Below are 15,213 nucleotides of genomic sequence, written 5' to 3' on the forward strand. Positions count from 1 at the left end.
ATACATTAAGATTTCCTCACTCAATCCCAGGGAAGTAACCACAGGGCTGCGTCCAACCCTGGGGAGAAGGCATTTCCTCACGCTCCAATGTCCATGTAGAAAGCTTCTACTTTTGCTGAGTTTTTCGTGGTGTTTTATAGGGGAAAAGAGTGTGTATTTGCGGTTACTTGAAAATTCTTCACATTCTCTCAGTGTCTCACTCTGAGTTCCAGACGCCAGCATTGATAGTCTGGATTAAGCTATTGACTTAATCTGAGCCATCGATCTCAGTCAGCAATCAGGGAGAGAGAGAAGGGGGGGGGTGTTTGTCCTGCCACAATCACATAACAATCACTTGCTGTGTAGGCCCTTAAAAATGTATATCAGATTCCAGAGCTGAATCACAGTCCTAAAGTTTAGTGAGATGAACTTGCTCACAGAGGCAGAGTGTTACTGTTCCCTGATAATCGGGAGATCAGAACGTGCACATCTGGGGTCAGGCACTTATTCTATGGAGCAATGAAACACTCTCCATTCAACAGAAGTATTTCTGTTGTAGCGGTGTCAGCAGTCAAGCAGGTTAGGGCTGCTCTAACCTTTTGCATTTGAATTACTGACAATCTCAATAGTCAATGTTTAGCATGAGGAGACACTCATCCCTCTACTTCATCTATGCCACCAGTGTCTCACTAAAGAAGGTTAGTGTCCAAACCAGCATAACTCATCTTGTGGACCAGAGCAAGAGATCAGGGCATTGAATATTGCCAGGACCAGATTAATTTTTTCTTTTGCATCTGTGTATGGCATGGTTTGGTCACTGTCTCCCAACACACTCTCTCTATGGTACTGGTACCTGGAAAAACTACCTTAGAAAACCTATATGCTGGATCCTTTGAAAGCTTGCTTTTAATAAACAGAGGGGAGAACTGAGTTACCCAAGTGTCGGGGGTTGAGAATTTCTTCCCATTCCTGTTACCAGGCAACAAATGGTCCGATGTTCGGAGCGATCAAGCCTTTTGTAAAAGACAAAGGCTAGGTTTTTGGGCAGGGCAAGGTAAGGGAGAGCCGGCCGGGGAACGCTCTCTCGTGTTTCGGACGCTGAGGGTAGAGGCTGCTGGCTCTTTGCTTTCCAGCTGCTACCAGAGGAAATCCAATTGTGCCCTGTTTCTCTTCTCTCCTGGCTGGGTGAGCTTTGATTCAATTTTTCTTCCCACTGGGAAGGGCGCGTCTCCCCGGGCTGCGTTTTTCCCGCGGCTGCTGCCGGGAGAGTCCGGCTGCCTCTGCTGCCTGCCCCGCCCTCTGCCGCATGAGACCGCGGCGTCTGCTGTGACTGTAGAAATTCTCGCTGGCCGGAGAGAGAGAGTGCCCGCTCCTGCTGCCCTGTTCTCTCGCTGCCCCGAGCTGTTTTTCGCTGCCCTCCGCGCTTTCTCAGCCCGTCCGCCATTGCAGCTCCCCGACGCTGACCTGACCCTGCGCCACAGCGCCACCTGCAGCCGCTCGGGAGTCATCGCACCTGCCCTGGCCGGCCGGGAGCTCAACAGTGCCCCTGCTGCTTGCAACCGTGATTACACCACACGGGAGAAGGCTCAGCAGCTCACGTTATCTGCTGTTTGGTTTTCTGGTTCTAGTTGTGGTTTGCTATTATTGTTATTGTTTGTTTATAGATACTAGTAAAGAACTGATATTCCTTTTTCCCATACCTTTTGCCTGAAAGCCCTTGATTTACAAAATTAAATAATTCGGAGGGAGGAGGGGAAGAAAATCACATCCTCTGCTCTAGTGGAAGGTTCAACCTCTCTTGGCAGACACCTGTCTTTCAAACCAAGACACCAAGTATTTGGCCTGATCCTCTGACTCTAATGTGTTTAGTCATGCAGTATTTCCTCATTATCTATCTCTCAGAGCAGGGTTGTGATGGCTGTCTTCTTCCGAATGCTGATCTGACTGATGTTTAATAAGGAAGTACAAAACAGTGCTATGATGGGAAATATTCAGTTTTCTACAGTACTTCATCACATTGGTGTTTCTTAGCAATCTTCTTTCTCTCCCCAAATCTATCATCTCATGGTCTTTTTATTTTCTTGCAGGAGGAGCTGGGCATTGCTTGCGAGTTACTGGAGTCAGATTTCCTCAAGTGCAGTGTGGGATTTCCTTTCATGAGATCCAAATCTAGGGTAATGTTGTGACATTTGCATTTGCGGAGTAGTGGTTCATTCACCTCTGTCTCCAAGGAGTGGCTGGAAAGTCAACTGCTCTGTTAAATGTCTATGACTGATACTTTCTCTAGCTTTCTAACCCAGATATCCAAGCCTTTCACAGTTACAGAGACTAGGCATCATCTTTCCCACCAGACAGAGCCTATGACAGTGCCCTGGGCACTGCAATAAAATGCCTTTGAAAAATGCTGCAAGAGTTGCAGCTGTGAAAAACTTTCGTATTTCCTCTGCAGCAAATTAGAAAAGGACTCTGTCTTGCTTATGTTGGCTTATTCTGTGAGGTTTTTTTTCTTCTTTCACATTAAAGTGCAGCTGGATTAACACAAATTACAATGAAAATGTTCTAATGGCCTTTTCATATTATGGTCTTCTGGTAGATTTTTTAAAGAGGGTTTTATTCTGTAGTGGAAGATACACTCTCTCATAATGTTTAAAAATCCAGCTGGGTTCTTTCTGTCACTAAACTGATCTATAAAAATGAACAACCCAGAAAGGTGAGAAAATGAGGAACAACTTCAGCATGACCTGAAAAAAATGAATCTGAAATTTTTCAGGAAATTGCAATATCAGAAGCTAATGCTTTGCATTTGAATTGACGTACCCTTTGACCCAACATAAAAGTTTTTGGGGTTTGGGGTTTTTTTATTGATTACTTCATGCTATTTTGAAACATCTTAAAAAAATCAGATCGAATTGAAACAATAAATGCAGTAGCAAAATATTATCTAGAATGTAAGAATGTAAGCCATTGAAATTACAATGAATTTGGATACTGTTTCACTTGGCCAAAATCCGTTTTTTGAGTTAAGCAGAAAAGTTACATGGAGAGGTTATTCATCAAAGTAAAATTCTTATTTCAAAATTAGCACCTGTTTTTACCCATTATAATGGGTGTCCTGAATGCTGTGCCACTTGCTTCATGTCTCTATGCAGGCCTGTGGCGTGATCTTTATTCCCCCAAAAGATCTCTTCACCAGTAAATAACATATGGATTGGTGCTGAGGTAGTTTCAGGCAGTGATCTCCTTGTACTGGAGACTCATTCTCAGGCAGATGATCTCCTCAAGAAATACCTTTAAATGGCAATTCTAGTAAAGACCTTCTCTTAATGCAGGAAAACCCAAACTCTGTAGTATTTGAAGAGAAACGCAATTACTAAGACTTAAAAGCTAATATGCAGTAGAGGAAGCTCTATTATATCTATCAAAATATGCTACTTCTATACAATTAGGTGGGTAAAGTATAAATGCAGTTTCAGAATAAATGCATTTTGAAAAAATGTGCAGTGTCTTTAAATACTGCTTTTTCTTTGCACAGTATGAATTCAGTGTGATCTTTGACACAAGCCACTTGACTGGGCAGGAAGAAACACTTACCTTCCTTGTCACTGCCCAAAGGTAAGGGGACCTTTATAGGTCCGGATGACCTGGATAATTCTTTGTTACATGAAGTATGCATTACATGTGCTTGACAATTGCATGATATTAACTGTAGATATGTTTATCTGTAGTAAATTAGGTTAAATTACTGGGGCTAAATGCATGTATTTTGGTGATGCAGAGGAACTATGTGTTGAAACTTCCTGAAAAATGAGGTAGGATCATACATAGGTTTTCTTTGCCAGGCAGTTGCCATTCTGAAGGATCGTTCTGTATTCTCTCAGTTGAAAGGCTCTTGTGTTTCAGTGGCCATTTCTTTGGGCCCTGTGTTAAGCACAGCTCAGCTATGGTTGATGATCAACACCAGATAGACCCATTTGTTCCAGCATTTGAATAAAATAAGCATGCTAGGATGCAAACCAAAACAGATGAATGCTTTAATCAGATGGCCAAGGATCCCACTGATAGGTTCTAAAGTCGTGTATCTATTTTTTCCCCCTCTGGATCTTCAGTGAGCTATGACAGACTCTGGAAAACATCTGAATAGGGTATTTTCCAAAGGGCACTTGAAGTAGGCATTGAAGTAGGATGATGCCAAGTATGCATGCATAGGCATTTTATCTTGAGCATCTTGAGAATAAAAGGTGGAACACATGCTCTGTGCCCCTTAAGATGATGTACCACAAAGAAGCAGACTCCATGGGTGATTCAGTCACAAGCACTGTCGAGGTGTGTATGGGAGCCAGTGCACAGCTGCATTAACATTGGCCATGAACTGCTGCTTTGATGTGTTGGGTGTTTGACTAGTTCTTGCTCCCATTTACTGTGTGAGTGAGCCAACTTCATATCCCTGCATATCCCAATTCAGCCTGAATTCTCCTCCTGAACGGGATGACACCTCTACAAACAGCTGGAGATGTAGCAGCTGCTGAGTGACTGCTTTCATAAGGCATGGTCCTCCCTTGCAGTAGCAGCTGTAGGTGGGACTGGTATGAAACACTGAAAGTGAGATGTGTCACCGTGTCTTGCATGTTAGCAATGTTTCATTCTCCATCAGTTAATTATGTGTTCAGACTACCCTGTGATGCTTCTCAGTCAGAGACATCAGTATCTGCTAGGTGACGGCCAGCTGGTGCAAAGATGGGTCATTAGTACTTTAAATTTGCCCAGCCAGTGTTTTTCAACTCATTTACCTGCCTTGGATAGCACAGGACTTCCCTCTGAAACCTCACTTCTCATATTTCTGTGCCCTACCAGTGAGAAGGGTTACTCTGTGCCTTTAGAGGAGCAAAGAAATAAACAGTAATTTTTACACATAGAGTGAATGTTCAAGAGGTGTTACGAGAAAGTTTCTCATTGTAGAAGGTTGAGAGAGGACAGTTATGTTTTGAAGGATTCAGCTGAACCTCCAGAGAGGGTAGTGCAGGTCTCAATGCTGATTAACCTCATTTTCTCTGTGACTTTAGGCAAATTGCTCAATTCCCTTGCTGTCAAATAAGTGTAACAAAATCTTTCTACCACAAGAGTTGCCAGAAGCCCTGAGGTAAAGTCAGTGATAAGGAAATTAAGTGCTGTGCTGCAGTCAGACTGCAATAGGCAAGGACATTGTTTCCATGCAAAACTGGAGCTAGTCTGGCAGAAATAGCTAAACAGAGAAACTGTGTCATGCTGTCATGGGAAAGCAAGTTTTGCCTTTCAAGTGTCCACTTGAGCCTGTCCCATGTAGCTGCAAATTTGGCAGTAGAAACTGTGACAAGAGACTGGTTCAGGATTGGGACAATTGGAGAAAGAGGTAAACATTACATTATATTGCTCTTACACTATTTTTTTAGTTTTGTTTTTTTTTTAAACAACAAACCTTCTTCTTTGCTTCCAGGTGTGAACTGTTTTTCTAAAGCTATAATCACTGAATTGCATTCTCCTGTTTTGACAGTACCTTTACTCCAGCTGAAACAGATAAGAACATATCCATGAACCATGTATAGGATTCTGCTTGCTTATTCTGTTTGCCACCACAGTATCTCAGTATTTATGTTGGATGAGAAGTGTCTCCATTTTGGACTCCTCTATGAGCCTGTTCAGAGGAAAAGCTTTTATTAAGTGGGGCTTTTTCCCAGGCATCAAAGTTTGTCTGCTTTTCTATCTGGGCCATAATTTTATCAGCAGATGTAGGTCATGTGTCAGTTGCAGAGAGCTGAGGTGTATCTAAGCATCTATGTAGCCAGCAGGCTCTATTGTTGTAATCTGAGCAACTCACGATCTGCACGGTGTCACTTGGGATGTTACAGCCCTACTGTGATACTGTCCTCAAATAAATATGATCATATCTTTTGTTTTGCCAGTTTGATTTGTGCATAAATCCAATGAACTGCAAAGCAAACATGATTCCAGAGTCACTGCTGAAGAAATTGGAAATATATGAAACATGTCTTTCAAGATTGTTGTTCTGAGCTGTCACCCAACAAGCAGACTCATCATCAGAATTAGAATAGTTGTAGGTTTGCATGTTAGACATGCATTTCAGGAACCTTTCCCAGACTTCATGCATAAAGTGTTCACACTGTAACAAACTGACTCAAATGAGAGATAATTGCTCCCTTTTCTCTTTCTTCTTTTTGGTTTTGACCAGCTGAGGCAACTGCCTTTGACAATGTAAAGTAGAAGTGCTTTCTTGCCAGCTAAGTACAGGAAGACGGGGAAAAAAGAGAGGGTGGAATTGCTGAGAGGTTCAGTAAGAGAGTCTCGCCCAAAAAGCTGCTTGCAGTGGCAGCAAATTGGTGCTACAGTACAATGCAGGTACATTGAAAGCATTGTTTCATTTATTGAGTCAAGACCCTCTGTGAGGTGTGTATATCTCTCACAAACTGACATGCAGTCAGACTGGGAAAAAATTAATCCTTCTGCAGAAGTCTAGATGTTCTTGTTTCTCTCCACTGTATATGATGGCTGCTGTAGTTTACCACAGACATTTAAATTCACACCTTGTTCCAATATATATTCTTTTGTTATGAGCCTGATCATGTCACAGACATAGAAGAGCAGCCACAAAACACATGCTTTTTGTGTATACCCTCTCCAAGGTTGGGTGAACATTCTTGAGGAGCTGATGTCACTCAAATAGAGAAACTCAGAATACAAGGCAGAGAGGTGGTGTCTGTGAAACTGTGATATATTGCAAAGGCTGTTGATCTGCACTATGTTTATTTTTCCTTTATGGCATAGTGGGAACCTAGAACACACTGAATATCTGCATGATAATACTCTAATCCTGTCAGTGCCCCTGATGCATGAAGTGGACTCATCCATCAGTGGGTAAGTATTAGTCACCAAATGAAAACAACAACAACAAAAAATAATCATCATCCTAAGAATAAAATCTGAGTGTCTTCCAGTGAAAAACTTAATTCTTCTCTTTGTCTATATGTAGCCAGACAGTTGCCTTTTCCTTGTTTCCCAGATTCTGGACATGCAGACAATCTCATTCCGTATCTGGGAATTTTATTCATTCCAACACTGTACCTCATTCTCACTACTTCCTAATTAATGTTAATTAGTTACCATCACATTTATAGTAGGCATTTTAGTGATCGTGTTTGAATTTAAGTGATGTTGTAGATCTGACGGACCTTAAAATTAAATTTAAAAAAACCAAGTAAACCACATCTTGTTCTTTAGGACATCTCTCTAAGGAAATGGTTGAGAGTGGCCAGGCCAAAGGTTACAGTCAAATGTTCTGGAATTTTAAGGAGCTTGGTGAAGTCTAGCTGTTTGCCTTTCTGTTTAATATGACAAACAGACTTTGCTTCTGCTTCTGTTTATCTTCCCATTTCCTCTATTCCCTAATCTGTGAGGCATCTGACTACCAACTGTGGAGCATCACTCACCCTTTGACTGAAATGCTTGTGTAACATATAGCCATTGTGTCCTCTCCCTGAAGCTGCACGTGTGCGAGTTCCTGCCTTTGTACTTGGGGCTCTTCCACTTGGCATCACAATCTTAAGCCGAGAGTGAAAGATCTGTGGTCAGTCTCAACAGTCAGAGCATTCTCTAGCATAAGCAGTGCTTGAGTTGGAAATGGGGGAGCTGGTCACTGAAAATAAGTTAGTATTCGTGTAGACTGAGAAAGTCGACATTCATTCCTAAACTGGGGAAGCAAAAACTCATCAATAGTGTCCCCAGAAGGTCAGTGTCTGTTTTAGCCACCATCTATGGCAATCTCCAGGCTACAGGTATTGTCTAAATGACCAGTGCAGTTTGGCATCAGTAGAAGTCAGATATTCCCTTGACCACTATGTGGGCACTACATACAAAATGCACTATGTATTTTTTTTCTACATGTGTAGAAAAAAGTTAATCTGCACTGACATGTGATTCGATTGAAAAGCTGAATAAACTCTGATTCATGACCTAGACTGGGTTTTGCCTCATAAAGCTGGGTTCCATCTTGCTGGATAGAAAAAAAATCCTTAATTACTGCCCCAATAGTCAGAATGCGTAAAAGGTATGTTTGAGCCTGCTCAGAAAAAGGAAGTATGCTGTCAGACCTCACAAGATGACTAGCAAGGACAGAAGTCTCCTCTACATTGAGAGTACAGTCTCAGCAGCACATTTTGGAAGTTTTTGAATGCTTTCTTTGTTACAAATTCTTTAGAAGTTGAACTCTTGCTTCTTGATGCTTTGATGCAGATGGGTTTTTGTTCTGCTTTACAGATATGAATGCTTTCATCTGTGTTTTTAGATGTCTGTTACCTACAGAATAGAGCATACCAAAACATAATAAAAACCAGTTTCTCTTCTTTCTCTTCAGAATATACTTTTTTAAAGCACAAGGTCTCTGAATTTATAAGCCCCACCCAAATGTCTATGTGGATTATTTTTTTCTTTCTCATAGACAAGACTTAGTTAATTGAAGTTCACAGAAAAGTCCAGCTGCCAGAGAAATATTGGGTTTATTGGAGGGCATGTTCCCAGGCATGGTGATATTAAGTAATACACTTTTTTTTGGACAGTATCCTTTTGAAGCTTGTTTTATTAGCTAATTATCCTACATTTGAATCTAGAGGAGCAAGCTTCATTCCTGGTTATAAATAGCCCAGAACGGCTTGTACCATATTTGGGAGAAGCCTTTTGGCACAACACTGTAAATGAGAGGAGAAAATCTATCTTTCACTGTTTTCCCTACCAATCCCTGGCATAGAATGCAGGCAGGGAAAAAGGAAATGTACCTGAATAGGCTTAAAATCCTATCTCAAAATAGTCTGACTCCAAAGGACAACCTGGGAAGGAAGCAGAGTTTTATGTAGTAATGAGGACCGAGGTTTGTCTGAAATTACACCAGGATGCTTTCTAGACAGTGGAGCAGCCTGAGATTAGGAGGAGGCTTAAAGCACTCCTAGTCCTCTTCTGCAGGATTTTCAGGTACTGTGTTGTGGTTTCAAGTGATTTCTGATAAAATCCTACTGCATTTTACTGTGTGATTAGATTATAAGAGTGGCTGAGGAAATTTGAACGGCTCCGCTCTAGCTGAAAGCAGGTTATCCCCCTCTACTCTTTCCTTTAACCATCTGCTAATCATAAAGGTGGTGAAACTTAGATAATGAAGTGTTTATTCCTGCAATGCTATGGAAATGTTAAGAAAAATTGAAATGTTACTTCAGTGAATATGTATCTTGAAGTGTTCCTCTTAGATACCGTTTCTTCAGATTAACTTGGTAATGCCATGATTTGTTAATACAAGCTAGGGACTTGCACTAATCAACCATGGCAGGGGACCCCAGAGAGGAAATTTTGTGATAGGAAAGGAAAAAAGGGGATAAGTAATAAAAAGAAGTCTGCTTTGTTGATGGGATGTTAACCCAGGTTGGATGAGATGCTGCTTGTGTAGTCTAATGTTGCCAAGAGGAAATCAATTCACGGAAGATAGATTAATGTAAAGTGCTCCCAGTAGAATTTCACATTACTAAAACACAAGGGGTGTAATTCAGCTAGACATAAATATATTTAAATTTGGTCACAAACTCAGCTTACTATATCTATGTCTTGATCTTACAGAGAAGTCTTCCCTACTTCATTTTTCTATGGTGATTCTGTGGAAGCATCCAACTTTGTTCAATTGGAAAACCATGAATGCCTTTTCCAGTCTCTCAACTTCACACTGCAGGTAAAACCCTTACTTTGAGTGCTTTCCTGCTTGACAGCACATTCTTGTTTTGTATCTATTTTGTTCTGAGTGTGCTCTGGACTTTTGTACATGATTTTGAATCACAGTCATGGGCAGAATCGAAGCTTCAGACAAGGTTAATAAAGAAGACCCTCCTGTTGAGTCATGCGGTTCAGAAAGGACTCCCTTTCCTTCTAAACTCCTTCTCAGGAAGGAGTCTAGGTACAACTGGATCTAATCCTAGCCCCAGGCTTGGTCAACAGTTTTTGTCTAAAGGTTATATAGGTGTAATAGAGCCTTTATGTGACTTTTTCCTAGAGGATTTCCTGGAGGATGACAAAACAAATATATTTACATGATTAACATAAATAATTTATTTAAATTGTTTATGATAATGACTAGACTAAAATATTTTAATCGGAATTATTTATATCACAATATAGATAGCTTTACTAATAATATTTTGCCCTATTTATTAAATCAGTAATTTAAAAACTTAGTAATTATTACATAAAAATTGATATTACTTTTACCAACAACCATGGGCAAATCTCTTCTGCTCAGCCTCAAGGTAAAACCTTGAGGGACATCTCCACTCAAGGGAGGAATCTCCACACTGTCCTGGAAATGGTATGTTAAAAGCCCATGCTGGTAAAAAGTGGGACTGGGCTTTTATAGTGTGAAGTGATCAACTGTCACTCATGTATTTCTAGGCTAGCTGTGCCAGCTCAGCAGCATTAGACAAGCTATCAGTACTATCACTTGTTGATTCCTTTATCAAGAACTTTGCCTGTCACATCTCACTTTTACCAATTTCTGTCAGGAAATGTTGTCTGAATGTTTAACTTTGGAATTGATGAGTCAGCCTGGTCTCAGCAGTCTTTAAAACCAAAAGTAGTGTGACCACCTTTCTCTATCCATCATGGGTAACTTTCACAAATAGGGTTTAGTTTGAGCAATTTTACCCCAACTCAGAGCATTCTGCTACAATGCTGTACAAAGCATTCTTGATTGGATACCATATTTTCAGTGTGCAGGGATGGCAAATGTCCTTTATCTGAATAGACTATGACAAGAGCTGCAAACAGGGCATCTCACTTCCGTAGAAATAAAGGCATTACCACTTGTTTCTCTTTTACCTTTCTTCACATTCTGAGTAAGGAGCCCTAGTTACTCAAGTGCCACATCTTGGATGAAGTCACAGGTTAAAAGTGGAGGAGTAATTATTTTTCGTGGCATGGCCATTGACCAGAGGAGTGGGCAGCCATTATCCATGAGAACAAACATGTATCTGTGCTAGGGATTCAGACTTACTAAATGCCCCTATATGAAAATATTTATAGCACTACTGATAAGAGTACACTACAGGGAAGAAATGAGGACACTAAAAAGACAGGTGTGAGAAGCTTTTAATAAATACCTCATAGCATCTCAGCATTATTCAAGTATTACTTATATATTACACTTCACATGACAGTTAGATGGGTTCCTGATGTGGCAAAATATATGGATGGTTTATTATAAGAAATTCTTGTGATGTGGCCAGAATTAACTGGCACTGTGTTTAGCTTCTGTTACTACATCTATTATAAGCCCTACAAATTGTTTTTGACCACTAGATGGAACTAGGGAATGATAAGTCATGCAGAGGTACGTTCATTTGTTGTGAAAAATAGTGGTTTGTCTTTTTTCTTTCTGTTTTCCTAGGCATGAATGCCACTCAGCTCATAATGAATAATGTCTGCCTCCATGGACAGATTGTGATCCAGAACAATTAAGCCCCCACTGTCATACAGTGACCATAGCTATTTACTGAGAAGGACTGAAAACAGGATTTCAGGACATAAAAGCTTTTGTGAACCAGGCTATTAATTCTTGTGAGTCTGGTTTCCTTCTTGAGGGTTTATAGGTCTTCCCCCCTTCCTCACCTTCATACCCCGTGATTGGTTAAACCACATAAAGAATGGATGCACTGATGCTTTAGCTGGATAAATATTTTCAGTAAAGCAAAGTGATAACAAGGAAGGGAGAGAAAATCAATATATTGGCAGTGCCACCATTTGTCCTACCCATACTCTTATCTCTCCTGCACACACTTAGCAGTTGCAATATTACTTTTTTTTCGATATGGAAGTAGAAAATTATACCATAACAAGTCACAGATCTGCTCTCCAGTAATGGGATAAACCTTATAACTGTGTGTATCAGAGAGAAAAGGTAGAGTTTCATAATGGGCAAAGTATTGTTTGTATCACTCTTTACTTAATAAGTTCAAATGGTTTGCCTATTTTTATATTTAACTTCTCCAGATGGAGAAAAGTACTAGTTTCTTAACCAAGAAAAAGAGATGAGTTACAAAAATATGGGGTTTTATAGCAGTTTTTGTATGTGAAAAGCTATACTAGGTCCAATGTCAACAAGGAAACAGATCTGTACATCTTTTTTTTAGTAATAAGATGTGAAGTGAAACTGCCTTTTCTCCAATAACTCATATCTGATCTTAGTGAGATAATCAAGGTTTTTAAAATGTCTAACATAAAGCATTATGTTTGTATTTCATGCAGCATTGATCATACTCCATTCTAGAGGGATTTCTCTGCCTGCCTGGAGCCATAGGGTTTTTGTGAGGATTTGGCATTGCAAACCAGTTCTGATTATCAGTCAGGCATTTCTTCAAAAAGCCATGTTTGAAGAATGAAAACCTACTGGTTTTAGGATTTGCACTTTACACAATTAACAGCTGCGTGTTACATCTTTTGACAGTAGGATCTCAGTGTGGAAAAATATTCTAATTGGCTTAATGTTTTTACTTTAATGTTTTTTAATGCATTTATATTTATGTTGTTAGAAAGAACCAGAAAATATTTTTCCTAATAAAAAATATAGATACAAATCAAAACTTATTTTAATTAAAATTTTTCCAAGGATTATTTCTCTTCAGCAAAAACCCATAAATCTTGGAATTTTCAGTTGATACATTTCAGTGGTGGATGGGAAATTCTTTGGGGTTTTGTTGAAATTCTGGGCGTTGGAGGGTGATAAAAAGCTAATATTTTCCACTAAGAGTTTAATTTAATTGAAAATGCTGGAACTTGAATGGAAGTTGTTCACATGCATTTCCTGACAACTCACTCAGAAAACCCGCAGTCCAGTAGTCACAGTAATTGTTTGGCTTCTGCTCCATAAGGAGAACATATGTAGAATATTATGCAGTGGTTACCAGATGGAAAAGAGAATGTTTACTGAGACAGTAATATTTTTTACAACTTTCAAGATTTTATTACCAAAACATTCAGAGTACTAGCAGTGTCTCTGTATATAAAATAGAAGTCTTATGCTGTTTGTACTGATGACTGGCAATTATCCTGCAAAACTGCTTCTCCTTTGATGTGTGAGCTGTGCCTGAAGACTGTTAGATAAGCTAATCCTTTGACTTCATTCTGACACTTGAAAAAGAAGTCTTAGTCTGAAGACAGTGAAAAGCCTACAAAGTACGTGTATTTTTTCAAATTTATCTGTACTCCCAGCTCCGAATCTACAGTAGTTCCCCATTTATGGGAAGTCGTGTATATAATTTTATTAGTATTCATTTGTTCTCTTACAGGTTTACAATGCTGGACCAAGCACTCTTCCTGGAGCTTTTTTTGACATTTCAATTCCAAACCGCCTTTCTGCCACTGGAGCCGAAATATTTCATGTTCAGCAGATGGTGGTGAGTATGTTACAATGTGCTCTGAGCCCAGAGAGGCACTGAGAGCTATTGATGACTAAAACAAAAGACTTCCACCAAAACTCAGTGAATCAGTTGTTTTTTAAGACAATCACAGGTTCTTTGTATCTGTGGCCAGATTGTAAGTAGCGGAACCCCTCCTGCTGTTGAATGCTCTTCCTCACCTAGGGCAAAGACAACTTGGTTGTATGTTCCTGGTTTCCTACAATGCCATGTAACACTAGGTCAGGCTAATGCTGAAGGAAATATAGAGAACACTTCTGCAAGTCACACCTGCAAGAGGACTGGAGGACTGTCTCTTAATCAGTTCTCCCTGACTGAGGGAGGATTAAAATAGTGTATGTAGTATCAGTGGAATGCTTTACCAAGCTGACTCAGATTCCCTGGTGTTTTTTCTGTGGTTATCAGCTAGGTCTGAATACATTATCAATATCTATTTTTCTACAGTCCATGTAATAATTTTCTCTTTTTGAGTATTCATTTGACAAATGTAAATAATAGAGAAAATTATTCTTTCAATACAATGCTTTTCAAAAGATGGTTTTGTGTCAATTTCAAAGAAATTCAACATAAACTGTGGTAAAGTACACAAATTCTTAAGATTAAATTTCTAATATTTACTTATTTATTACTTTTAAAGCCTTTGTTAGACAACTGAAATACCATCATTTACACTGTGGTGGCCAAGGGAGGGAAACTTCATTACTGAGGTAAATCTATTGCTGAAATTCAGAGTAATCTGCCTTTGTGGAATGAAACCAGCTCTTTGGGATAATTGAAAAGAAGTAATATACTTTCATATTGTTGGCTACTTTTCGCCTTTAGGCTGAAAAGTATTACCTAATATGTAGGTTACAGTGTTGCTGAATGTGTGTAATTATACATCTGAAAGATCTTTCTAAGCAAGTTTCCAAGATTTTTGCTGTTGGAAAGTATGAGATAAATGTAGATATGGCTTACAGGTGGGCACTAAAGACAGAATGACTGAGAAACATATTGTGATATTGTGTGAAGCAATAGTAGTGTATAGACTGAGTCAGTTCTCCAACCAGATTTAATTAGTTCTCCAGCATATGTCTCATTTTCTGTGGCATTGCCTTTTAATGTTTATTTAGTCCAGGTTTATATGCAGAAGATGATCTTTCCTTTGATACATTGCCTGTCAAAATATCGTGACCCATTTCCTTGTTCCTTCCCTGGTCTCTGTGTGCTGTAGAAGAGGGTGTGTTCACAACAGCCACAGAGGGGTGGAAATCTTCCTACTGGATTTTGTCTCCCCAAATGTTGGTATCTCCTCTGAAGTCAGTCGTCCTATATATTCCTAAATAGCCAAGAGAGAGGAATAGGAAACAGCCCATTTTACTTAGGGTGTGATAAATTCCTTTCTCTGTGTGGACAGAAGTCTCAGCAAATTGTCTTAGACAAGACACTTGCTTTCTATGCTTTAATTAGATGAGGTGTATATTACCCATCCAGTGGAGAAAGGTTTGTTCCTTGGCATAGATGTGATTCTGCATAAGTTATCTGAAAAGGATGGGATGGACTATGTGGTTTTGAATAGCTGTTAGAAAAACAAGACAGAACACCCGAATCTTACGCTGAACTTTTTTCTCTTTGCTGTTGTACATCTGATGGTTTACTGAAAGGAGGTCCAACTGGGTGGTGTGGTCTTGAGCACTGTGGTAATAAATGCTTGCAGGGTTTGTATCGCTTTTCCCCAACAACAGGTTGCATTTCCCAGAACATTGTA

At 39.7% G+C, this 15,213-nt stretch overlaps 1 protein-coding gene across 7 annotated transcripts in view; it reads left to right on the forward strand.

The window, feature by feature from the left end:
- The window catches only part of ITGA9 (integrin subunit alpha 9), a 277,433-nt gene that overhangs the window by 183,989 nt on the left and 78,231 nt on the right, over positions 1–15,213 (forward strand). For 6 of the 7 annotated variants that reach the window (XR_014849888.1, XM_085051665.1, XM_085051662.1 and 3 more), the window contains 5 exons: positions 2,067–2,153; positions 3,512–3,591; positions 6,796–6,885; positions 9,625–9,733; positions 13,338–13,445. Coding sequence is in view for 6 of the 7 variants with exons in the window: in XM_085051665.1 (XP_084907791.1) it covers positions 2,067–2,153; positions 3,512–3,591; positions 6,796–6,885; positions 9,625–9,733; positions 13,338–13,445 (474 nt within the window). In the remaining variant the exon portion in view is untranslated. The remainder of the gene's footprint in view (positions 1–2,066; positions 2,154–3,511; positions 3,592–6,795; positions 6,886–9,624; positions 9,734–13,337; positions 13,446–15,213) is intronic. The other variant, XM_085051661.1, reaches the window with a different exon arrangement.

This window comes from Lichenostomus cassidix, chromosome 2 (assembly GCF_008360975.1).
Source record: "Lichenostomus cassidix isolate B80296 chromosome 2, HeHo_3.0, whole genome shotgun sequence".
In the NCBI taxonomy this organism is placed as follows: domain Eukaryota; kingdom Metazoa; phylum Chordata; class Aves; order Passeriformes; family Meliphagidae; genus Lichenostomus; species Lichenostomus cassidix.